The sequence below is a fragment of the Mya arenaria genome, chromosome 13, assembly GCF_026914265.1.
Source record: "Mya arenaria isolate MELC-2E11 chromosome 13, ASM2691426v1".
In the NCBI taxonomy this organism is placed as follows: Eukaryota; Metazoa; Mollusca; class Bivalvia; order Myida; family Myidae; genus Mya; species Mya arenaria.
In genome coordinates this window covers 43904510-43931398 of record NC_069134.1, presented here as the reverse complement: position 1 = coordinate 43931398, position 26889 = coordinate 43904510, and the positions used below count along the sequence as shown (strand labels likewise).

General features: G+C 37.4%; 4 protein-coding genes across 5 annotated transcripts in view; 3 read left to right on the top strand and 1 right to left on the bottom strand.

Annotated features, from left to right (window-relative positions):
- The first annotated feature begins 741 nt into the window (after positions 1-741).
- LOC128215287 (uncharacterized) lies at positions 742-1854 on the top strand. The gene has a single exon (XM_052921991.1). It carries the CDS (start codon positions 742-744, stop codon positions 1852-1854), a length of 1113 nt encoding a protein of 370 aa, XP_052777951.1.
- A 654-nt stretch (positions 1855-2508) lies between these two features.
- LOC128213124 (uncharacterized) lies at positions 2509-6387 on the top strand. The gene is made up of 2 exons (XM_052918655.1): positions 2509-2646; positions 3308-6387. The coding sequence occupies exon 2, from the start codon at positions 3318-3320 to the stop codon at positions 6069-6071; it is 2754 nt and encodes a 917-aa protein (XP_052774615.1). The 5' UTR covers positions 2509-2646; positions 3308-3317; the 3' UTR covers positions 6072-6387.
- A 9779-nt stretch (positions 6388-16166) lies between these two features.
- On the top strand, positions 16167-21487 carry LOC128213205 (uncharacterized). 2 transcript variants are annotated; one of them, XM_052918762.1, is made up of 2 exons: positions 16167-16202; positions 17443-21487. In XM_052918762.1, exon 2 carries the CDS (start codon positions 18227-18229, stop codon positions 20021-20023), a length of 1797 nt encoding a protein of 598 aa, XP_052774722.1. In that variant the 5' UTR covers positions 16167-16202; positions 17443-18226; the 3' UTR covers positions 20024-21487. The 2 variants fall into 2 exon arrangements, with proteins under 2 accessions (XP_052774722.1, XP_052774723.1); XM_052918763.1 differs by having other exon boundaries at positions 16184-16198.
- Positions 21488-21835: 348 nt separating this feature from the next.
- The window catches only part of LOC128214643 (atrial natriuretic peptide receptor 2-like), a 30592-nt gene continuing 25538 nt past the window's right edge, over positions 21836-26889 (bottom strand). Inside the window, exons 22-23 of the mRNA XM_052921207.1 lie at positions 22410-22538; positions 21836-22075 (exon numbers count right to left, since the gene is read on the bottom strand). Of these exons, the coding sequence (XP_052777167.1) occupies positions 22017-22075; positions 22410-22538 (188 nt within the window). The 3' untranslated portion in view covers positions 21836-22016. The remainder of the gene's footprint in view (positions 22076-22409; positions 22539-26889) is intronic.

Genomic DNA, 26889 nt, shown 5'->3' with positions numbered 1-26889 from the left:
ATAACATAATGATGAAACATAATGTTACGCTGTGTTACGCGGCGTAGTAAAATGCTTTGATACATCAAAGGAACAACACTTTGATACCAATATTTCTTTCTACTAAAGTTAATCACTAAATGGTTCTTCTTTAAAAATGATGAATTAACAAAAACTTCCTTTATATTATACTGAAACGTTTAGAATTACTACCAGCTAGTACATCTTAGATAGTGGAAGAGGAAATTAAGTATAAGGAAGAACGCGTCAGTCATAAAAGGGGCACACTTATCAGCGATCATGTGGTTAACAAAAGAGATGTCACAATAAACAAACAATAAAACAATGGAGATTTTATTCTTTTCACTATTGCAGATAAAATGTTTCTCAATGTGTTTCGCTATTTTATTTCGTTCCCCTTTGTTGTTGGGTGTTACTTATTGATATTAGAGTTTCCGGGTGTCACAGCGTATTTGACATGGGGTTCATGTATGAAAGACTCGCTTTCTTTTGATATATTTTTATGTTAAGTGTTATTCGAAACATTGGATATTGCATGCCACAATATTATTATCTGCATTATGTAAAACCCTGTTTGAATGGGTACATGTATGTTTTTGATTTTCTGCGAACCACATCACCCAACTATATGTGCATTAAACGCGTTTTGAATGATCTGTACCACTTCACGAGTATGCGACTATCAGCGAACTTACAATGCATGTTTAAGTGTAATTTCGACTCTGCATCTGTACATTTGGCATGTGCGTCGTGTTCCACTTCCCCTCTAATGACGGCATGTTGGTGGATGAAAGCGGACCTGCTTGTTTGTTCCACATCCCCTCTAATGACGGCATGATGGTGGATGAAAGCGGACCTGCTTGTTTGTTCCACATCCCCTCTAATGACGGCATGATGGTGGATGAAAGAGGACCTGTTTGTTTGTTTCACATCCCCTCTAATGACGGCATGATGGTGGATGAAAGAGGACCTGTTTGTTTGTTTCACATCCCCTCTAATGACGGCATGATGGTGGATGAAAGCGGACCTGCTTGTTTGTTCCACATCCCCTCTAATGACGGCATGTTGATGGATGAAAGCGGACCTGCTTGTTTGTTCCACATCCCCTCTAATGACGGCATGATGGTGGATGAAAGCGGACCTGCTTGTTTGTTCCACATCCCCTCTAATGACGGCATGATGGTGGATGAAAGCGGACCTGCTTGTTTGTTCCACATCCCCTCTAATGACGGCATAATGGTGGATGAAAGCGGACCTGCTTGTTTGTTCCACATCCCCTCTAATGACGGCATGTTGATGGATGAAAGCGGACCTGCTTGTTTGTTCCACATCCCCTCTAATGACGGCATGTTGATGGATGAAAGCGGACCTGCTTGTTTGTTCCACATCCCCTCTAATGACGGCATGTTGATGGATGAAAGCGGACCTGCTTGTTTGTTCCACATCCCCTCTAATGACGGCATGATGGTGGATGAAAGCGGACCTGTTTGTTTGTTCCACATCCCCTCTAATGACGGCATGTTGGTGGATGAAAGCGGACCTGCTTGTTTGTTTCACATCCCCTCTAATGACGGCATGTTGGTGGATGAAAGCGGACCTGCTTGTTTGTTTCACATCCCCTCTAATGACGGCATGATGGTGGATGAAAGCGGACCTGCTTGTTTGTTCCACATCCCCTCTAATGACGGCATGATGGTGGATGAAAGCGGACCTGTTTGTTTGTTCCACATCCCCTCTAATGACGGCATGTTGGTGGATGAAAGCGGACCTGCTTGTTTGTTCCACATCCCCTCTAATGACGGCATGATGGTGGATGAAAGCGGACCGGCTTGTGTTTCACATCCCCTCAAATGACGGCATGTTGGTGGATGAAAGCGGACCTGCTTGTTTGTTCCACATCCCATCTAATGACGGCATGTTGGTGGATGAAAGCGGACCGGTTGTTTGTTCCACATCCCCTCTAATGACGGCATGATGGTGGATGAAAGCGGACCTGCTTGTATTTCGCCTTCGCCAGGAGAGGCTGAACTCCACCATGTTTATGCTTACTTGTACGTGTAGTTACAAGTACGTGTTAAAGTTGCGGTTGAGTTTAAAATTCGTTTGCGAAATGTTTATATTAGCTTGAACCTGTAGCTTCAGAGATACCCATATGAATAATTTTACTCGTGGTTTTATTCATACCAATTTAAATCCGCAATAAGTCCACTTACCGGGCGTTTTAACGCACAGAAAATAAATCACATGTACTCGTATTACAGGGATTTCGCAGTGCAGTTGTGTAGTCGGAGAAGCAACCTGTTGTTTAAAAAGGGTTTTCGATGTCTAACGTTAAACTTATTTGAGATGAGCATCTCATAAAAGAAATAATAAAAAGCTGTTTCGAAACGACCGCAGTCATCTGCATCTACATGGCATAACACATAAACTATTCGTCTACCATGTCACCAATAGCAAACAAGTCATACAACCTTAACTAACCAATCATTATTTTGTTACCTGCTGGAAGTTTATGTAGTTTTTCAAACTTTTTGTCAATAACTACGATTTGAAGCTAATTACACAGGAAGAAAATATAATCGGTACCGAAACTTCAACTTAGTGTTCATATTCTTGTTTGGAACACACAGTTAATTGCGTACCTAGGTAAGTGGATATTTTGTTCATACTTATGTTAGGATTATTTTGCGTTTAGATAGTTTTAGCACAACTCTTGAAGTTGAAAAGAAATCGTGTTTAGCAGTATGTTTTACAGCCAATTAGTAACTTGATGTAATCGAATGTAAAATATTTCTGGAATTTCAAAAAATTATATCAAGGTAAAAAGTTACGATAGGACATTAATGCTATAAATATAAAATAGAAAGTTAGAAAAATAATCGTCGGCAGAGTTTTCCAAGCAGGGTGCTTCTGGTCTGCATTCGTGGACCATATAGATTACACCATTGTAGACAGTTACCACATAACCTTTGGCAATATTGAAGTGAAAGTAGACAACATATCAATGTTTATTGTAAGTGGTTAGGTCAAAATAAAAATTCGTTATTACAAAATATCATTTTTGTCAACATATTTTGCTGTAAAGAGGTATGGTAATGCGAACTTGTCAAGGCCCAATCAGCTACTTTAAACAAAAATCGGGAATATACACATAAACCGGAATATTGTAGAAACTTGACTTTCAAAAGCTTCCTTTTAGGAAGACATTTTTCAGGAGTTCATTTACACACTGATTCGATAAAGTGTACTAAAGGAATAAGCATAATCATATGCATGGAGATTCATATCAGTTATAATTGTGTTTCAGTACACTCAAGATGTCTATGATTCTTCTGCTGATATTCATTCTTGGGATCAAGCATGCAGTTGCCAAAGAAGATCAAGGAGATCAGTCATTCATAGCCCATACAGCTCTAAACGATCTACACGATGATACAGACATAAAATTTATTAAAATAGACGAAGACAACAAGGTTACCAACGGTGACGACAACATGGTTTCCAACGGTGACGACAACAAGGTTACCAACGGTGACGACAACAAGGTTACCAACGGTGACGACAACAAGGTTACCAACGGTGACGACAACAAGGTTACCAACGGTGACGACAACATGGTTTCCAGCGGTGACGACAACAAGGTTACCAACGGTGACGACAACATGGTTTCCAACATGGTTCAATTGACAGAAGGAAATGAAGAAATTGAAAAATATAACTCGTGTTTTATGAGTGTGGCCAACAACAGTGCTTCGTTTTTTAAAGCTCATCTTGAATTATACGAACCTAACTTTGTACAATTCAAAATCAAATTTGTAGTTGGAAACAGAAAATCCTCGATGAAACCCCTGATAGAGCACACGGAAAATGCATTAGAACCATATAAATGGGTGTGGACATTCAAATCTCCGAAAAGCTCGTTTCCGTATCTGAAATGGCGTAGCGATTTTGGTATTTTGTCATTTGGTCTACTAGACGCGAAGACGACAAGGACAAATTTAATACTATACGTGGAAGTTCCGGACTCCGAATGTCTGTTAAAATTATGGGACCAAACAACGATCAACCGATTCGGCCAAGCTTTGCGTAATATGACCGTGAACTATTTATCGACACTGAACAAGTTTTACAACTATTCATACTTTTGCTATCATTCTGAGATTCGTGGCATAAGAGACACAGTCGGATACCGTTCGTCAATATATTTTGGTTACCCATATGACTTTGAACGATACAAGTGCTGCAACACCTTTCTATCAAAACAAAACCATGAAATTGATTGCTCACATCCACCGATCAAAAGATTTAGAGATGCCGGCCAAGCACCATTTGCTCTCGGACTGGTTGCTTTTACTTATTTTCCAATTCTTCTGTTCTTGATTGGTGGGAAACTTTTGGCAATAAACAGGAAATATAGCCGTGAAAGTATCCCTATGCAAGATTTCTCCACTTCCAGCTATGTCAATATTGACCAGTCGTATGATAACTATGTGTACTTAAACGGCGAATATCCTGTCAGTGCATTTGCTATTTTGTGTGGTTTATGTGGTCTGGCTCAGAAATGTCCTTTCGGCGTTTCACGCCTTCGTAGAGTTTTGTTCACATTATTAACACCATCGGTTATCTTCTTTCAGATATATATTTATTACATATTCAATTATGAACATATAATGGTACTTTTAAACAGAAACTGTCCTATGGCCTATCTGTCAATGCTTGGGGGATTCGAGAAAAGCTTAAACAATTTTATGCCTCAATTCGGAGGACCATATTGTTTATTTGCCGGATTTTATATCGCAAGTGTGGTTTTTCTTATACTTCCTACATCTCCAGATAAAATCGTTCAAGCTGGAACATATAGATACACGACTTTCGGTGAAATTTCTCCACTTTTTTTGAACATAGAAACTATAGAAAAACTTAGCCCTTACCCTGTGACGAATACCGTCGGATACAGCCGTGTTTCACTTCTAAGTTTATCGATGTTCTACATGGTTGCCAACCCCAAATTTTGGTCCTACGTTATTCAAATACAAAAAAGACGTGTACGTGGTAATGCCGGCCAGCACCGAGCAATATGCATTTTAAAAGTATTGTTCTTGCCCCTGTATATAGTGGTTTGTGTTGTCGAACTTGTTTTATGTACTTCCTATTATGGATTTTCTATTGTAAATGTTTTATGTATGGTTTTTGTTGGATACACGGTTACTCTTTTGAATTTACTGTTCAATGCTTCCACGAGGCGTAATGAAAACTCATTTGCATTTTTACTGTCAGATAACATTATTCTAAAAGTTTTCTGTTGCACCATTGTTGCTGTTACGTTTTTATACTATGTTATTAGCTTCTGCTCAATGTTTCTTGTAAGTTTCTGTTTTGTGTCCAAGTTAATTTTATTTTGCTTCTTAGCTGTAATCACATTTCCTGCAACTTCTTTCGGTTATTTATTCTTTGGTGTTGTGTTTCTATATTATATCGTTAAGATGTTCCAGAAGTTTTCCGATGGCTACTTTGAACTGCTAGCTGATGCAATTGAAGCTAGTCTTCAGCTAGAATCTGAAGTGCAGAGGACAACGGTTATTGATGGCACTGTTGTTATTGGTGTTGAGAATCTAGTTGAAATTACCAAACTACAAATAGGTGACAGAACAATTAATTTGTCCACCGATCAGCGTCGGGCCATAAGAGAAGGATCGCACTTAGTTCGGAAAAAACTTCACACTAAGGACCATTCTTTTGGCATTCCGAGAGACTTGTATTATCTTTTGGTTGAAAAGTACAGACCCGTATATAAAGAAGTCACTAAAACATTGTTAAAGATACTGTTCATATTGGTGTTGATCGAAATCACGTTGCGAATAGTTGTGAAGGACAACAAAGGACAAAGCGAGGAACTCTCTGAAGTAATGCATGTTGTGTTTATTATGGTGATAGGAGCATTACCTAGAATTCTAGAGGTTGCACTAGATAGTGTGTTGGGATCTATTAAGAAGGACATAGAGATCAAGAAGATTAAAGGCACAATACTAGAATACTGGGCAAACCACGTGCCTGAATATTGCGAAGACTGAAATAATAATAAGAATAATAATATATATATATACAAAAGAAAGAAAAGAAACACCAGAAAAAAACCGCATAGGTGTATGCACATGCACATAGTTATAATACTCTAACTTATTATCCCTTAGCTGAATAAGCAAGAACACAAGCAGCAGAAGCATCAACAGCAGCATCAGCAGCAGTAAATACAGTTTGATTAAACACTACAAATTTTATTGAGTACGGTTTAAGCATTAAGAAAAGCACTGGACATGTGGTTTGGTCCTTTAACCAAAATGTCTATGTCGTTGCCGGACCCAGATATATAGGATCTGACACGAGTTGTCATTTAATACAAGATTTTATTAAACGAGTTCATGAAATTTGTTAGTAAGCGAGCCTCTGGCGAGCTTACTAACAACTTTCATGGACGAGTTTAATAAAATTCTTGAATTAAATGACAACGAGTGTCAGATCTTTTTTATCACATGCTTAAAACGGTGTTTTTAGTACCAATTAAGTTCCACTTTCTGAACCGATTGTTTAACAGCCAAAGTACCCAGAGTAGAATGTCAACGATGCGCCATATAAATAGTTCCAAATTAAAATGACAAAAGTAACTAGCAGTTATCAAGTTTTAAAAGCTGATAAAGCGCTTAACAAGTCACAAATATAAAAATGTGTAGTAAAATATCCAACAACATGAATAACGAACGATTTTAACCAAAAAAAACAATAAGTACACAATTTGATGACGTCACACTCAGAGTACATGCATTTACGCGGTTTATGTGACCTACATCGGTATGTCAAGTTTTAGATGTGTGCACGGATTTAAAAGATATTCGCTGTTGCTTTCTACGATGATTTTGCAGCGTTTTCTTGGTGTACATGGTGTTTCACAACATGCAGATGATAACGGCGAAGCCTTACTCTGTACTGCATGGATGTTGCTGTTGGAAAAGTTAATTTCCACCAGGAATGTTTCCAGAGAACATGATGTTCTAGTCGCCATGGAATGTGTAATGAGATGTCTGTGCTGCGGAATTCGTATTTGTGTTTTCGGTAACCGACAGCTGATTAAATTGGCAAGCAAATGGCATTGGTTGCATATTGCTTGTGTTGGTCAAGATGGAGATGTTTGAAATGTTCTTGTGGTGTTTGTCACTATTGTGGCTGTATTTGTTGACTGACTGGATATTCCGTGACTAGTAATCTGCATTATCTGGTTGGCGGAACATTGTTATCAGAAAGTTTTTGTACAAGATGCTTTCTGGCACTATGATTCGTTAGCCATTTCTCTCCCGAATGTCTTACAGCTTCATTATTACGGTAAGTATTTGTTGGCATTTAAACCATTTTGTTTACAAATAATGCGGAGGGATATCTAGGTTGCGTGTGATTAGTCTGGCCAATCGAAATGTCTGATAGGTTATCTTACACATGTGTAAGATAAAAATATTCGTAATGGGTATATTACACGGAAAACAAGGGTAAGCATGTGATAAAAATCATTTAACAATGCTGAAGACAACTATTATAATGACAACTCTCAAAGTAATGATTACATGATCACCGTGCAAATTAAAAATTCCAATAGCAGTTATACCTGGGGCGGTGTACCGAATATGCCAAGTGATTTCAAACCCAGATGGATTGAACAACCGATTGTAAGATTGTGTTTGCTACAATAAAAATGTTTGCAGTTTTTGTGATTTTGCTCAATGAATAAAGATTCAAACAAACATATGTTTTGGGACTGTCACATGACGTAAAAGTTTTGTATCAAAATATATACCTTCCTAAAAATATAATCGAGGAAGTTACATCGACCATCAAAAATCGCAATGTCACATTTGGTAACTTTAAATATTCTATATTTCTTGCAATGTACGTTATTTTCAAACCGAAGTAAGTTTTAAAAAGGACTACAAACAGGAGAAACTATAGCAGCGCCCAACAATCAATTTCATTTTATGGTGCTACAATGAAGTTTACATTTCTCACAATTTCATCTACTTACACCGAATACAAATATAACAGAACACTCAAATATGTACACAAGATGTTTTACGGTACAAGGATGTTGTAAATATGATCAATATATATGTGGTCTACATGCATATTTGAGAAAATATATTTAAAAACACAACATTTTGTATGATGAGCGACCAAATATGAACCGCACAAATAACAGTAGAGATATCATACAAACCAATCAGTTGTATTACAATCGCGGCTACTACCAAGTATGCCCTCCCACAATCATGTTCAGTGATACCTGTGGTTCATGTAGATTTGAAGCATATGGGACACAATTTGAAGATTGTGTCGACCTGTCTCTTCTGAACATTCGCACAACAGTATTGATGATAGCTTATAGTTTGTATGGTATCTCGAATTTTTTTTATGTCTTTCATCGAACAGGAATGGCGTGATTATCGCCTCGTGTCCTACCCGTCTATTTGAAAAGGTTAGGCAACAGTGGGAATCATCAATACTTTTTATATTTGAAAACACTTCGGCCCTGTGTTATTGAACGGGTTTATTTTTAAGCTTTCGACTACTGGACTTATTTCTGTAATTTTTCATTTAAATATTGATCGTATTTTACGTCATTAAGCGCTACGAGTCAATGTAAGGGACACATCAACCAAATAATAGGGCATGCAATGTTGAGAGTGGAAACAAGACCATCCTTAAACGCAATAAAACTTCAATAATAGAAACTCTATCGTAAATGAGTTTTTACGTTCTCATTTAGACAACACCAATTACAAACAATAGGTGACAAGGGTGACAACAATGTTACGCTAGTGGTAAAGCTTGACAAATTGTTCATCTTGATCTTTAACTACCTTCTCATTCAACAATGATGGTACCTGTAAAAAACATACAATGAGCATCCGGCAACGCAAGCTTATGTTGAACATTCATTTATTTCATGTTATGGCTAAGCGAGAGGACTGGATGGTTGGCGGTATTGTCGATACATCCAAGGAACCATTCCCAAAATGCTCAACCAGGACATGTTTCCAGTCACGTAAAACACATGTTAAGGTACACGTGAATCGTGTTTTAAACCTGAATCTGTGTGTGGTCGAGATGCAGTTGTCCAAAAACATTTTGATGATCACATTTTGCCTTCTTAATCTTACTGATTTTTTTTAAGAAGCTCAGCTAATCTGAATGGAGATGAAAAATAAAATCTAGTTAAGCAACTCTTCAGATTAAAAAAAAACTTTATTTTTCTAATGATTTAGGTCGAACGAACTCCGACCTGCAGACTATCAACACGGGTAACGCTTCACCGATCAGGCAAGCATCTTGTCGACTGCCAACTGGGAGCGTTAAGTTGATACAGACGAGGTGGGTAGAATGTTAGAACGTGGCATCATTCAACCATCCTCAGAGTGCATCAGCAATTTTTCTTATAAAGAAATATGGAAGTCATAAGTAACGATTGTCTTATACTAAGATCTATCAAAGCATTGAAAATCATTCTCGATTTCTGCTATTCCTTTTGATTTTTTGATAGTGGCTTTTCAGCATTTTCAGATGATTGTCAACAGGCTTTTAAAAAGCTGAAGAAGTCTCTTAGATCGTCAACAATACTTAGTTACCCTTTTCAGGTGAAAGCTGCATTCTTGACACTGATATGGCCAGTGATATTCATGTAGGCCATGTACTCGCACAATGTCAAGGTGGTCAATAAGTAGTAAAGCCTACTATAGCAAGAGTAACATAACTATGAAAAGTCCTGCAATGTGGTCAACCACATTCAAAACTTTCTGCTCTTACTTTTATGGCCACCTTGTTTGGTTGCAGACAGACAATACTGCTGTCAGCTGGATGAAACATTTGAAAAAAAACAACAACTGTAGCAACTAGCTGGAAGAACTTGACATCTATATCCTCACAATTTGAATAGTACACCACCCAGGGTTGCAACACCTTAATACAGATACGCTATCAAGGGTCCCCGTCAAGGTTTTTGTGAAACTGACCAGGCTAAATTATAAACTGTTATGTCAGAGAACGAAGCGCAACACTTTCAAGCACCTGCTTTCATGTGCTCTTCGAACTGTAACAATATCAAGTGTCAAAAACAACCCGAGACACATACTTAAGAGTGTGCCACATTCTCTAAGTGATCACTGTATTTCACTTAGAGCAAGGTCAAAACCTCAATGGTCAGCAGTTCTGAGATTCATAATGGTATATTGCATTGTTTTTTTAAATGATGACAATTGTTGTCATAAAGTCTCAAATCAGAGCTGCTAACATATTGTCACGACATTACTTCCTACAAAAAACACGTGTATGCAAAACATGTATTGGTCTTTCAGCAAATGCGACCCATGTTCACCGCGGCAACCATTAAAGCCGTCCTTGTCACATCTCAAAGCAGCCGGTGGCTCGTGAGCCCACCAGCGTGTGGCTTTGTGTATGTTTGGCCAACTGTAAAAAAGTAATTCTGGAAATAGCTATGTGCTACTTGTATGCTACAAGTGGACCGAGGCCATTTTTATTCTATTTCAGGGGAAAAATACGCTTGCAAAGGCTTTTGTTAATGTGTTTGTCAGTTTGACGTCCCATTGTAGACCCATTCTGATCTTGGATCAAATTGCACATCAAGACTTTTCCCTGACATGTTTGATATTCTTCAGTTACACTATTTTAAGTCTATACCACAACATTCACAATCAAAGGTTTGAGCATTTCAACCCTCACCGTGATGCTTACTGTGTATTGCGAGCAAAACCAGTGAAACCGGAATGGCATTCTGACACAGGTATTGTTAGCGTATAATTCGTCTATTTTCGCGAGCGCTCACTGTGGTGACATCAAACAAAGTTGTCTTTGGTCACGATATCGTACTTTTAATTCAGGTCTTTACTGGACTGTCACCGGGTCCTAATTTGCCATGCGAACTATGTCTCATCTCCCCACAATGCACTGGAGTAGCTTCACGAGTTGGCACGAAAGACTCAACGTACTAAAGCCCAGTATTAGAAGCGTCATTTTGACCTCACTACCAAACGCCGCTACTTTGCCAAAGGTGAAAAAGTGTGGTTAATCGACAACACCAACGGAATTGGAGTTAGCTGCAAGCTCTCTTTTTCTGAAGGAGGAACTAAGCTATATCGGATAAAAAGAATGGCAGTGGTCGATGTCTGTACCATATCACTCTGGGCGTCTCAGTTGTACCGAGACTCATAAAGAACTGCATGGAAGAACGTCTATGGAGACATACGAATATAATGTATCAACATGAATACATTAACGTGTACAGAGATTTTTTTACATTTGAAATATTATTATTGTATTAATCATGGTTGAATTTAAGAGTGAACTATAATAAAATGTCCGCATCAATGGAAAAAAGGAAATGCTGAAAACACAACTATTACAACAGCAAGAGCAGCAATAAAACAAAATAACTTAAATAAGTAATAAACATATGCATATAAAAGTCCAATGAAGCGTTGAACAAAATACAAGAGCATATTGAATATTGACAACAGTTAAACATATAGTCTCTATACTTTAAATTAAGACTGCATATGAAATAAGTCATACAAAATGTAAAAGAGTAGAAGATGTTCCGATTAATTAGATTTGCACGTACTCCAATCATAGAGGGGTATCTGGTCTCATTCAAACAACACACGTAATCTCCAGAACAACATAAGAAAACAGATCACGTAAAAAAATGTGCTCAGCCACGGTCAGCACCCCGAAATAAACACTATACGATGCAATTTAACACCCCCTGGCCTATAGCTGCACTAACCAGAACTCCTTCTTAACATATAAACAGCGACGGGTTATCTGTCCGAGGAAGCAATGTTCATGAGAAACCTGGTCTCTGATGCCTGCCAAACTCAACCGACAAATGATGATAACATCCGTCTGCTTCCATTCTTCGTTTTTTTGGCAGAGACTTCCAACGGCCTACCAAAGACACAGCCAGAATTTACAAGTTCCATTCTATTTATCATTTCCAAACCAAATACCTCATTGAAGCCTCTGATGTCGCCGAACCCAACATCATTCCCACCCTTACTGTTATGATCTCCGGTGTTCATCTTGGTATCCGACACTCCAGATCACACCCATTACCTCAACACTAGAATATTAAACCAGTGAGCCAGACACCAATACTCGTAGTGTATACTTTTAATTACTTCGATAAACATCGACAAATAGCTGAATGACATCAACTCCTACGTTTGCTCACCAGGAAAAAGGTCTGGTGGAAGAAGTGACGCCCAGCATCAAACATGAAATAATTTTAAACGTATGAGATGTATGTTACAGTATGTTAATCCTTATTAACCATATTGCCATAAGGTTGTTTGTAGTGGTAGCATGTAATGCTTTGTCATCTTTGTCAGCACAACAAAGGCAAATTTCAAATGCCTCGCCCAAAATTTCCTGCACGCGCAATCGACAGTTGGTTTGGACGTTAGTGCAAACTTAAGTACAGTCAACTGTTAAATATTGCGGCCAAATAGTTCCCTGTTATCACAAAGACATTGTCTACACTTAGCTGTTTTTGCAGTAATTAATAGCTGCTATAAACTTTGTTTTCTCAAATAACAAACTTAAAATTGTTAGCTAACGACATGTATTTATAGAAAGTGTGGACAATAGATGATTGAAAAATGCGGAAATTTAAACACAGTAGTATATGTTCAGTTTAAGGAAATAAATTCATTTTGTGCTCTTTTTATTATTGAAGAAGTTGATTTACAAGTAGAATGATGACCAGTTTCGTCGTCGTCAGATAAGTCGTGAATAAATCTGAACCGTCGTGTCTAGCCAGTTTTTAAATGTTAAAAATGTTATTAAATATATCTACAAGACACTTAAAACTTAAAGGCCAAGTTTAAGAAATGTTTGGCATAATAACCCCCTGCTGTGCATCTCCTGCTAATTGCACTGGTGTCACAGTAGGGTCCAATTTCCTGTGTATTCATTTATTGGCTCAGGGCCATTTAGGATCCATTTCTATAATAAAACTTCCCAAACTGCACAGCAGGATACTCAGATCGGAGATCTGAATACTTAGAGGGATCAAGGGAAGTAGATTAAGATCAATAAACAGAGGTTGCGTACTGTTCACATTTTTTTTTTTTTTTTTTTTTTTTGGGGGGGGGGGGCACTTATAGAAGGCTTTTAATGATGGTAGTGATGACATTTCATGTGCTCATGTATAGAACGTCGATGTTTATAAATGTATGGCTGATTAGTAAGCTATTTATATGAAACGTAGTTAGTCACATTTTAGGACACCCATCACACTTGCTTACATAATTGTTAAGTAGAACGAATGTAAATATCTTTATTAATACACATATATGTAATGTTTAAGTAAACCCACCAAACCTTCCAACGTTGTCAATCCTGGCCATACCTCAATATTTACACCTTAACTTCCATTCTTTAAATTAAATACCTGCCGGCAATTGCGATTATCATCAGATGAACGCAACATCTTCGAATGCGTTCGAATCGTGAGTCATGGCATAACAATAAATTGTATATATATATAATGGCAGATTTCACGTTTTGGTGACCAAAAAGTTCCCGGCGAATATTGATTTTTAAAATTTATTGCAGATTTGTGATTTCAACATAATCTTTTACAGCAATATCTTATCTATCATATTTTAGAACATTTGCAATGATTTATTCATGCACTTTTATAAAAAAAAGAATTTTGTATCACCATACCATTTGTGCTAGTGTTACAATATTGCCGGTAAAAACTTGTTTTTTTTTTAATATTTTGATCCAAAGAAGTATTTTGTCTTGCACTAAATGGTTCATTTATCTATAAAACAGATTGTACAGACAAAAAATAAAGATTGTTTCGTTTTTCTCAAATAAATTTATTGAAACAAACCCTAATTGGACAACAAGACAGAAAATGCTTTCTGCAAACATAGGTTTTCTTTTTATATCAGATCAGATAAGCTATAAACATAAATGTTTTGTTGTGGTAATATAAATGTCTCTAGTATGGTGCAATTATCATTACCTTTGATATTAAACATATATATATTATAAATTGCTAATTGCAGTATGTGCTAGTGTTACCACAAAACAGAATGAGTAACATTAGCAGTATGTCACATTAGCAGTTGGACAGAATGTTTCACAACAAATTAAAATACAGACCTACCACAGACTGTTTGAGCTTGATACAGTATAAAACAAACTATATAAATGATTGATAAACACGGTCAATTGATAATCACAAAAATTCTTAATTCTGTCCAATAAATAACGATATCAAACACAAAAGCGGTATGAATTCAATATAAACTACGTACCTAATGAATGAATACTTACAAACGATAGTTTACAGACGACATTGTTATGTTCGAATAATTGACTCTGGGAAAGTCATCAAATTTCAACGATTTTCTTGCTTTATTAAGCGCTTGTCTTAATGCTAGTGTGACATAATGTTAACGTTACATCGAAGGACAGAATGAGCCAAACTTGGATTAAGTTTTTATCAACGGTATTCACCACTATTTTTATCATTTCAATGTCAACTGTGAACCAGTCCAATATAAAAGTAATCGCTACCCGGATGTTAACCCTCAGTCGGTGTAAATTATTCACGAATAGAAAAGGTGCTATCGTCATGCTAAAATGGGACAGAATCGATTTTGAGTAACATTAACACATTTTTAGACCTAAAAAACTTTATGATCGGGAATGACCAATTTCTTGTTACATGCAATACTGTTTTTATCCGACACGTAGTCTTTGTTTTCAGTGATTTAATAAAGGTGTGTTTAGGCTTAAAACAGTTAGCAGTGGATCATGTCTGCTAATGTTACACAACAATTCGAGGACAGATTACCGTAACGTTATCACCATGCGCAATTACCGAAAATTTAAGTATATTACGAACGAAATGCAATCATTTTAGATATATTATTGTTTTAATTAACATTTCTTGCAAACATTATTCAACAGACAAGAATAAAATACTTACCAGATGTTATTGAAAAGCATCCTGAAAAAAGTGGTATATTGGTACCGGGAAGATTTTCTGTCTTTTTTGTCCTAAATATCGGCATATTTTTACATTTTTTTACCTTATTTAACACAATATTTTCATTATTTTAATACAAATCACTTCTATTAGGTGTTCTTATTGGGTTGGGAAAGGCAATTGCTGTATATATGACGTTGACATGCAATAACAATAAATGAAAGCAAATGGGCCAAATAATTGCCTTTTTTGTGAAAATTGTTTATCTTGTTATTGTTTGTTATTGTTTGCAGCAGGCCACGAAAAACTTAAATCAACATGTTAGAAAGTGTAAATTTTTGATATATTAAATGTATTGTTGTCATTTGTGTTTCAATTTTACTTTTAGAAGTTATTTGGAGTGATAAATTTTCCCCCGCATATTATGACGTCATTTGAAAAACTGCTTCAGGTTACGGTCGGGTAGTTCTATTTACATAACGGGTGAGAAAGTCCAAAACCAGCCCAATTCGTTCGTACCCCGATAATGACATTAATCCTGAAATTCCTTCCTTAATTATTTGTATTCATTTTATATTCTGGTAATAAATGACATGCAAACCGATAAGCTACATAAATCTTAAATCCAACTAAGACAAATCTTGAAAACTAACCCAACTATAGTTGGGTAAATTCTCAACGTTGATAACTGCACACAAACAGTCCCATGCAAGTTACGTAACCATACAGTACACATCTCAGTTGGTAAATATTTTAAGTGTAACGTATGCCATGACCTGAAGATGATGATACCAATTTTTTCCATATATGCATTATTTTAGGAGTTAAAGGTTTATCACTCAAATTTTATGTTTGTTTTACATGTGTATGTATTGATTTTGAATAAGAGTGCCACTTTAACTAACCCTTACTAACAAAACATCATGTTGTTACCTCGTGGTTCTTTTCATTAACAATCTTAACAAAAGGAAGTTTATGTGGTGCTACTTGTTCTAACTTCCTTTTAATAACTTTAAGAATTGAAACAATTCACGGTAACTTGATACTCAATAAAAGGAAGAAAATACACTCAATACTCGAAACTTGATTTAGTCATCATATTCTCGTTTGGATCACACAGTTTAATGAATATCTGTAGGTAAGTGAATATATTGTTTATACTGTTTTAGATTTCTTTTGCATTTGAATAGATATACCGCTATTTTCACATTTTCAAAAGTAATCGTGCTGAGTATTTTTTATAATAATGTTGAAGGCCCACTAGATGCTGTTTTAAATGTAAAACCTTTCTGAAAAAATAAAAACAGTATCTCAGACATGAAATAAAAATAATGGTAAAAAAAGAAATACAAATTAAAATATCGAAATAAAAATGTCGGTGTTACATTGCGTTTGGGTCCATTTGAAAATTGACCTCAATGGTCTTTGCAACGTTGAAATTGACTCTGACAACATTTCAAAATTTGATCAAAACAGTCGTTAAACTGATCAGTCCATAAAAAACACATGTGTGTATGGAAAGCACTATCGACTTTCGCAATCTTATTGGCTACCTTTTTTTATAAGCAATGCCGAGCCCGTGCTCAATCTTACAACTTTCTAGATAGGTATTTATATAACAGAAATTCACCGACCTTGGATTTACAGAAGGCATGCCGGTCTCATATACCTGGTTCTTTCGTACGTATAATACCAATGTGACCTTGATTTGACATCATTTATATGAGCGGGGCTGGAGCCACTTTTCAGCAAGGGTCAAATGTTCACGCAACGAACGCTCATTATTTAAAAATAAATGTCAGCTTTCCACATAACAAATTGATTCCTCATCTTTTGAAAAATGACCCATTGAGTCAATATTCAACGGGTTAAACATGATGTTACACTAGAGGCAGGATTCGAACCAGGGCACTGTGTGTCTGCAATCGTTTACCATATCCAATACATGGTTGTAGACAGTAACTCTGAGAATGTTTTTATGTAATATATACACACATCTTAAAATGAAAAGGATATTTCAACATTGAAACAAAAGTAGTCAACCTTTCACTGTTTTTGGTTCAGATAAAATTGCATCATAACATAGGTATAATGTTGTCGACAGCTTTGGATATTAGGTAGTACATTTGTATAGTAATGAGAAGGTGTCTTGTGCCAGCTATGTATTTCTTTATTCGTAAAATATAAAAAGATTTACTGACTAGAGTCATACTTTTCTAAGAATTTGTAAACATTTCATATTCAAACGGTTCGTTTAAAACATATAATGCTCAGTAAAAAGGTCATTTCTATTCTTATTTGGTAAAGAATGAACCAAAGGAATAAACAAAAACACATGCATGGAGATGACAATAATATAAGCTGTAGTTTTGTTTCAGTCTATGACATATACCCCGCCTCAAGATGTCTGTGAATCTTCTGCTGATATTCATTCTTGGGATCAAGCAAACAGTTGCCAAAGAAGATCACGTGGCTCAATCGCTTGGTGTCCGCACACAACCCACTGATCTACAAGACGTTACGGATTTAGAATTCAGCAAAACAAGACAGGGCAGGATTAACGATCGTGACGCTGCTGATCTAACCGAAGGAAATGAAGCGAACGAAAACAATCAATCGTGTTTCATGAGTGTAGCCAACTACAGTGCATGGTTCTTTAAAGGTCATCTGGAAATAAATGAACCTAGCTTTGTCCAGTTTAAAATTGCTTTTGAATTTGAAAACATGAATACCCCAGTGAAACCTGAGTACATGGAAAACGCAATAGAACCATATAAATGGGTTTGGACATTCAAATCTCCAAAAAACTCGTTTCCGTATCTGAAATATCAAAGCGATTTTGATATTTTGTCATTTGGTCTGCTAGACGCGAAGACGACAAGGACAAACTTAACTTTATACGTTACTGTTGCGGATTCGACATGTCTGTTAAAGTTATGGGACCAAACAACGCTCGAAAGTCTCGGCGCCGCTTTGCTCAACTTGACAGTGGATTATTTGTCTAAACTGAACAAGTTCTACGCATTTTCATACTTTTGTTACTTCTCTGAAAATCCTGGTATAAGAGAGACACTCGGATACCGTTAATCAATTTATTTGGGTTACCCAATTGAGTTTGAACGATACAAGTGTTGTTACACTTTTCTGGATACCAAACTTCAGATGAAATGCTCTAATCCACCGATCGAGAGACTGAAAGAAGCCAGCCAAGCACCATTTGCCCTCGGACTGCTTGCATTTGCTTACTTTCCAATTCTTCTGTTTTTGATTGGAGGTAAACTTTTGGCGATAAATAGAAAATATGGCCGTCAAAATATTCCTCTACAAGATGTATCCACGTCCAGCTACGTCGCTATTGACCAGTCGTATGATAACTATGTGTACTTGAACGACGAATATCCTATCAGTTTGTTTGCAATTATTTGCGGTTTATTTGGTCTGGCTCAGAAGTTTCCTCTGGCCGTTTCACGCCTTCGCAGAGCTTTGTTCACATTGTTAACCCCATCCGTTATCTTAATTCGGATATATATTTATTACATATTTACTTATGAACATACAATGGTGCTTTTGAACAAAAACTGTCCAATGTCCTACCTTTCAATGATTGGGGGATTCGAGAAAAGCTTGAAGAACTTTGTGCCTCAATTCGGGGGACCTTATTGCTTATTTGCCGGATTTTATTTTGCAAGTGTGGTTTTTCTCATACTTCCTACATCTCCAGATAAAATCGTTCAAGCTGGAACATACAGGTACACGACTTTTGGTGAAATTTCACCACTGTTTTTAAATATAGAAACAATAGAACAGCTTAGTCCATACTCTGTGAGACATACCGTCGGATACAGCCGTGTTTCACTTCTTAGTTTATCGATGTTCTACATGGTTGCCAACCCAACATTTTGGTCCTACGCCTTTCATATACAAATAAGACGAGTACGAGGTAGTGTTGGCCAGCACCGAGGAATATGCATATTAAAAGTATTGTTCTTGCCCCTGTACATAGTCGTTTGCACTGCCGAACTTGTATTATGCATTTTCTATTATGCATTTTCTATTGTAAATGTTATTGGCATGGTTTTCGTTGGATATAGTGTCAATCTTTTGAATTTTCTGTTCAGTGCTCCAACAAGGAGAGTTGAAAACTCATTTGCTTTTTCACTATCAGATAACATTATTCTTAAAGTATTTTGTTGCACCATTGTTGCTGTTTCGTTTCTTTACTATGCTATTAGCTTCTGCTCAATGTTTCTTTCGACATTATTGTTCTTGTCCAGGTTGATTTTATTCAGCTTCCTAGCTGTAATCACATTTCCTGCAACTTCTTTCGGCTATTTATTTTTTGGTGTTGTGTTCCTATATTATATCGTCAAGATGTGCCAAAAGTTTTCCGATGGCTACTTTGAATTGCTAGCTGATGCAATTGAAGCTAGTCAGCAGCTAGAATCTGAAGTACAGAGGACAACAGTGATTGATGGCACTGTTGTTATTGGTATTGAAAATCATGTTGAAATTACGAAATTTCAAGTAGGTGACAGAACAATTAATTTGTCCACCGATCAGCGTCGGGCCATAAGGGAAGGATCGCACTTTAATCGAAGAAAACTTCACACTAAAGACCACTCACATGGCATTCCGAGGGACTTGTTTAATCTTCTGGTAAGAACGTACAGACCCGTATATAAAGAAGTCACTAAGGCGTTCTTAAAGATACTGTTCATATTGGTGTTGATAGACATCACGTTACACATAGTTGTCGAGGACAACAAAGGACAAAGCGAGGAACTCTCTGAAGTTATGCATGTTGTGTTTATCGTGGCGATTGGAGCATTGCCTAGAATTCTTGAAGTTTCACTTGATAATGTGTTTGAATCAATTAAGAAAGACAAAGAAATTAGGAAAATTAAATCTACAATCATAGAATATTGGGCAAACAACGTACCTGAATTTTCAATAGACTAGAGAGAATTGGACGAGGTCTTCAAGCTGCACTCGCACAGATATACTATTTTCACAACTTGTATTGTCCTGGAAAGAGCAAATTTGTGCGCAAATATCTGCAAACCAATGATATAAGATTGCTGACAAAAAATCAGATCGTAGATTTTCATATTTCTGTTCAAAAATTAATGTTTTATGGCTTAAACCGGTAGTAACGGTTTAAGAAAAATGCACAAAACATCAATTTTTGAACTTAAATATAAAAATATGTGATCTGCTTTATTCCAGCAGCCTTATATAACTGGTTTCCATGGATTTTCGCAAAAAATGGCTCGTTCCAAGACAAAAAAAAGTTGTCAAAACGTTCAATCTGTGAGAGTGCAGCTTTAAAAGCATTCCTTCAGTTTGTGTATGTAATTTTACTAATGCTATGCTAATTCTTGTTACAATTAATGCATTTTATATAGCTATTCATAAGATAAAAACATGTTTGTACATTAAAACCGTTCGCTGCGATCTTTTGCACTATTCTATTGTAACAATACCTAAATAATTAGAACGCGTTAATTTGCATGATTATCTTTCTTACCATTATAACGCTTTTGAACACAGTTTTTATTTGAACTTACTACATGTATATATGTATACACATAATCAGTAAGGGTTAAGAATCTGACATATTTACAATAATCGCTTCAGGTTTAGTTTTATTTCTAAAATGATGTTCTTTAAATCCCATTTGTTCTTCATTTTGTCTTAAAACATTCTAAAGTTAACGTAATGCCTTTCATAGGACTTAGGGCTGCCATGAACGGGTCAATTCTGAAAGCCTGTAGCCTCAAACCATTTGAATAACTGTGTTACTGATATTCACGAGCAGATGCTTGTGGTTATATTGTTTTTTTTTTAAATTTTTTAAAATCAACATTTTTTTAAATAACTGTAAACAGGTCATAATCATAAGTATTGGCGATAGTCAGTCCGGCGCTGTATAGCCACGGTCATTCTGCCCTTTGTTAGCTTCGAACTTAGCCCATACAATAAATTGTGATATGTATCAATTCAATTCTTAACACGCAGTTGTGTTTAGTACCAAATGTAAAATTACATGTACACTCACATATGCCACATTCATTTCAATGAACAAAGATCTACGCTATGTTTTGTAATTACTTTAATAATATTTTATGTACACATACAATTCTTTATGTCATTGTGCAACGAATATTTCATTAAGGAGTGCCTGTTTTATACATGTAATGTACTGCCATTATATTCCGCTATTTACAGCTTTCAGTTTCCCTGTTTATCGTCACATGTATGGGGGCGGTTTACCCACCCAGATGTTTTATTACGGGAAACATAACGTAACACTTGTCAAACATATTCTTGTTGACTTTGATTTTATTTTATGGCATTTTAAGTAAATGCCCATTATCAATCAAGGCAGTGTTTCTTGTATTTTTTCCTACAAGCATTACTAGTTCAGCCGGCTTGTGGTCGCAGTTATAACCTAATAAGTGTACGATATATAAATGGAATGACTTGCTCCTCGTGAGATCATGATACGCTGTGAATGGTGACGTTGCAAAATGATGTGTTGCAGAAAAAACAAACGATTTGCTACCTATACATTTTACTAAAGTAAATCACTAAATTTTCCTTTTTCGCCATGATAATTTTAAAATAATTTCCTGAATATTTTGCTGAAACGTTTATGCATGGTTTCTAAAATAATTGAAGAGCAAATAAAGTATGAAGATGCTCATTTTAATCATGTCATTCTCAGTCATCAGAGGTTCAATCGTGATAAACCTAGTTTTGGTACGCATAGTATCACCACTCTGATGAACGAGGATGAATCACGTAGGAAGCTTTTAATCCTTTACAATGAAGAACAACATATCATTGTTTTATTTCCTGTTCCACTTCAAAAACCACTTCAAAAACAATAACTTTGAAACTATCTCTTCATATAGTTCGCTATAGCATTCTGTTCCCCTTGTGTAGCTTGTTACCCGTTGATACTGTGATCTTCGAGTGCCGCGGCATCGTCGTCTTCGTCCAATATCTCTGTAGGGATACCATAAATTCTTTGTAAAAAAAAACAAAACCAAAACTGTTTGTGATTAAACATTCATAGAAGAATATTTATGAAAAAAAAGCCATTTTGCCTTTGAAAATACAAGCACTTTGTTACATATATAGCAGTTTGACGCAATGCACAGTTTATTTTCTAATAAAACTAATCATTCAATCCATGTACTCTGAAGCGTTATTTCTACAAAATTTTCAAAATTAGATTGGGTTATGCCTGCGACAGTATTTTAACGTACAAAATGTAATTATTCCAAAGTAAAGTCATTTAGTGATTGATATATTAATATGTCCTTGTTATACTCCCTACCTTGCAAAGACGAACAACTGCGCACGACGATTTCGTGCACATCGCTTACGTCATCCGACCTATCCGTGAACCCCGAGTCACTGGTCATGTTGCTGATTCTGCTGATCTTCCTCTGGCTTGTGCCCGGCTCTTTAGCAAAGACACATTTACATTTTTAAAGCATGATTCATATCGAGCTATTAACAAATTGATATACACCGGCATTTATATAGCAGTGGGGAACATGCTGATTTAAACCGCCATTTATATAAGGGGGGGGGATTGATAGATTGATTTAACCGGCATGATATGGTGGGGGCGAACATGCCGATATAAACCGGCATTATATAGAGGGGGCCGTTGATATAACCCGGCATTTAGATTGAGGAGGGGGGGACACGTTGATATAAAACGGCATAAAAAAAACGTTGAACGCATTAATATGAAACGGTTTTCATAATAATTGTATTATATTAAAAGTTGTTTTGAATTTGTAATAATATGCGGAAATAAACAAATTGATGTCAACCGGCATTACAACTGAAGGGTGAACACATTGGCATGACCCGGTATTCATATGTAGGGATAAACACATTGGTATGACCCGGTATTCATATGGAGGGGTAAACACATTGATAAACACGTAGGTATGACCCGGTATTCATATGGAGGGGTAAACACATTGGTATGACCCGGTATTCATATGGAGGGGTAAACACATTGATATGACCCGGTATTCATATGTAGGGGTAAACACATTGGAATGACCCGGTATTCATATATAGGGTTGAACACATTGGTAAACACGTAGGTATGACCCGGTATTCATATGGAGGGGTAAACACATTGGTATGACCCGGTATTCATATATAGGGGCAAACACATTGGTATGACCCGGTATTCATATGTAGGGGTAAACACATTGGTATGACCCGGTATTCATATGGAGGGGTAAACACATTGATAAACACGTTGGTATGACCCGGTATTCATATATAGGGGTAAACACATTGGCATGACCCGGTATTCATATGTAGGGGTAAACACATTGGTATGACCCGGTATTCATATATAGGGGTAAACACATTGGTATGACCCGGTATTCATATGGAGGGGTAAACACATTGGTATGACCCGGTATTCATATATAGGGGTAAACACATTGGTATGACCCGGTATTCATATGGAGGGGTAAACACATTGGTATGACCCGGTATTCATATGGAGGGGTAAACACATTGGTATGACCCGGTATTCATATATAGGGGCAAACACATTGGTATGATCCGGTATTCATATGGAGGGGTAAACACATTGGTATGACCCGGTATTCATATGGAGGGGTAAACACATTGGTATGACCCGGTATTCATATATAGGGGTAAACACATTGGTATGACCCGGTATTCATATGGAGGGGTAAACACATTGATAAATACGTTGGTATGACCCGGTATTCATATATAGGGGTAAACACATTGGTATGACCCGGTATTCATATGGAGGGGTCAACACATTGATATGACCCGGTATTCATATGTAGGGGTAAACACATTTATAAACCCGGATGTTTAAACAAATTGATATCAACCAGTATTCCTATAATGAAATTAACAAATGTGACTGTGAAAAAATGATAAAATAGCACTTTACAAAATAGCATTTTTTTATGTCGAAGCATAATTAAACATGTATTAATGCCAAAGTTGTTCTTAAAACCATTTAACCGGATGATAGCATCCTCAATACTGATATTTATAGTATACACTTATTAGAATTATGTGTGAACAAAATACATTTCGCAAATAAAGTAAAGTACCAAATAAAAATAGGAATATAACTGTACAAGGTATGACATAGTAAAACTAATGTTTTTTTTGGCTCGTTTGTTTAATTTTTCAAGTTAAATTCATGACTGTAAGATATCCTATATGGGTATCACATTCTAAATTGAATCATGGATCTGCCGCCATGCCACGCATGTATAGTGTATATTCCTCATTTGCCATGTATTATCATGATTATGGTATGATAAAATAAACGCAGAATTTGAATTTAAAACCCGACACTCAATTGGAGACGCGAACACACCGAGAGCAGCTAGTATTAACAGTGAGCAGCTAGTATTAACAGTGACAATGAGGCCAAGTTATCAACGTGGGTAGGATGACGAAATTCAGTAGGCTACCTGGAACGTGCTAACAATAACATTTGCCTTGACAGCAACTGTTTGTTAACATGGCACTTGCAATGACAGCAACTGTTTGTTAACACGGCTCCTGCCTTGGCAGCAACTGTGTGTTAACACGGCTCCTGCCTTGACAGCAACTGTTTGTTAACACGGCTCCTGCCTTGACAGCAACTGTTTGTTATCACGGCTCCTGCCTTTACAGCAACTGTGTGTTAACACGGCTCCTGCCCTGACAGCAACTGTTTGTTAACACGGCTCCTGCCTTGACAGCAACTGTTTGTTAACACGGCTCCTGCCCTGACAGCAACTGTTTGTTAACACGGCTCCTGCCTTGACAGCAACTGTTTGTTAACTCGGCTCCTGCCTTGACAGCAACTGTTTGTCACCACGGCTCCTGCCTTGACAGCAACTGTGTGTTACCACGGCTCCTGCCTTGACAGCAACTGTTTGTTAACACGGCTCTTGCTTTGACAGCAACTGTTTGTTAACACGGCTCCTGCCTTGACAGCAACTGTTTGTTAACTCGGCTCTTGCCTTGACAGCAACTGTTTGTTAACTCGGCTCCTGCCTTGACAGCAACTGTTTGTTAACACGGATCTTGCACTGTTTGTTAACACGGCTCTTGCCTTGATAGCAACTGTTTGTTAACACGGCTCCTGCCTTGACAGCAACTGTTTGTTAACACGGCTCCTGCATTGACAGCAACTGTTTGTTAACACGGCTCCTGCCTTGACAGCAACTGTTTGTTAACACGGCTCCTGCCTTGACAGCAACTGTTTGTTAACACGGCTCCTGCCTTGACAGCAACTGTTTGTTAACTCGGCTCCTGCCTTGACAGCAACTGTTTGTCACCACGGCTCCTGCCTTGACAGCAACTGTGTGTCACCACGGCTCCTGCCTTGACAGCAACTGTGTGTCACCACGGCTCCTGCCTTGACAGCAACTGTTTGTTAACACGGCTCTTGCCTTGACAGCAACTGTTTGTTAACACGGCTCTTGCCTTGACAGCAACTGTTTGTTAACACGGCTCTTGCCTTGACAGCAACTGTTTGTTAACTCGGCTCCTGCCTTGACAGCAACTGTTTGTTAACACGGCTCCTGCCTTGACAGCAACTGTTTGTTAACACGGCTCCTGCCTTGACAGCAACTGTTTGTTAACACGGCTCCTGCCTTGACAGCAACTGTTTGTTAACACGGCTCCTGCCTTGACAGCAACTGTTTGTTAACACGGCTCCTGCCTTGACAGCAACTGTTTGTTAACACGGATCTTGCACTGTTTGTTAACACGGTTCTTGCCTTGATAGCAACTGTTTGTTAACACGGCTCCTGCCTTGACAGCAACTGTTTGTTAACACGGCTCCTGCCTTGACAACAACTGTTTGTTAGCACGGCTCCTGCCTTGACAACAACTGTTTGTTATCACGGCTCTTGCCTTGATAACAACTGTTTGTTGACACGGTTCTTGCCTTGATAGCAACTGTTTGTTGACACGGTTCTTGCCTTGATAGCAACTGTTTGTTAGCACGGCTCCTGCCTTGACAACAACTGTTTGTTAGCACGGCTCCTGCCTTGACAGCAACTGTTTGTTAACACGGATCTTGCACTGTTTGTTAACACGGTTCTTGCCTTGATAGCAACTGTTTGTTATCACGGCTCCTGCCTTGACAACAACTGTTTGTTATCACGGCTCTTGCCTTGATAGCAACTGTTTGTTGACACGGTTCTTGCCTTGATAGCAACTGTTTGTTGACACGGTTCTTGCCTTGATAGCAACTGTTTGTTGACACGGTTCTTGCCTTGATAGTTATCTGTTTGTTAGCACGGCTCCTGCCTTGACAACAACTGTTTGTTAACACGGCTCTTGCCTTGATAGTTATCTGTTTGTTAACACCGTTCTTGCCTTGATAGCAACTGTTTGTTAGCACGGCTCCTGCCTTGACAACAGCTGTTTGTTAACACGGCTCTTGCCTTGATAGCAACTGTTTGTTGACACGGCTCCTGCCTTGATAGCAACTGTTTGTTATCACGGCTCTTGCCTTGATAGCAACTGTTTGTTGACACGGCTCCTGCCTTGATAGCAACTGTTTGTTGACACGGCTTTTGCCTTGATAGTTATCTGTTTGTTAGCACGGCTCCTGCCTTGACAACAACTGTTTGTTAACACGGCTCTTGCCTTGATAGTTATCTGTTTGTTAACACGGTTCTTGCCTTGATAGCAACTGTTTGTTAACTCGGCTCCTGCCTTGACAGCAACTGTTTGTTAACACGGCTCTTGCCTTGATAGCAACTGTTTGTTAACTCGGCTCCTGC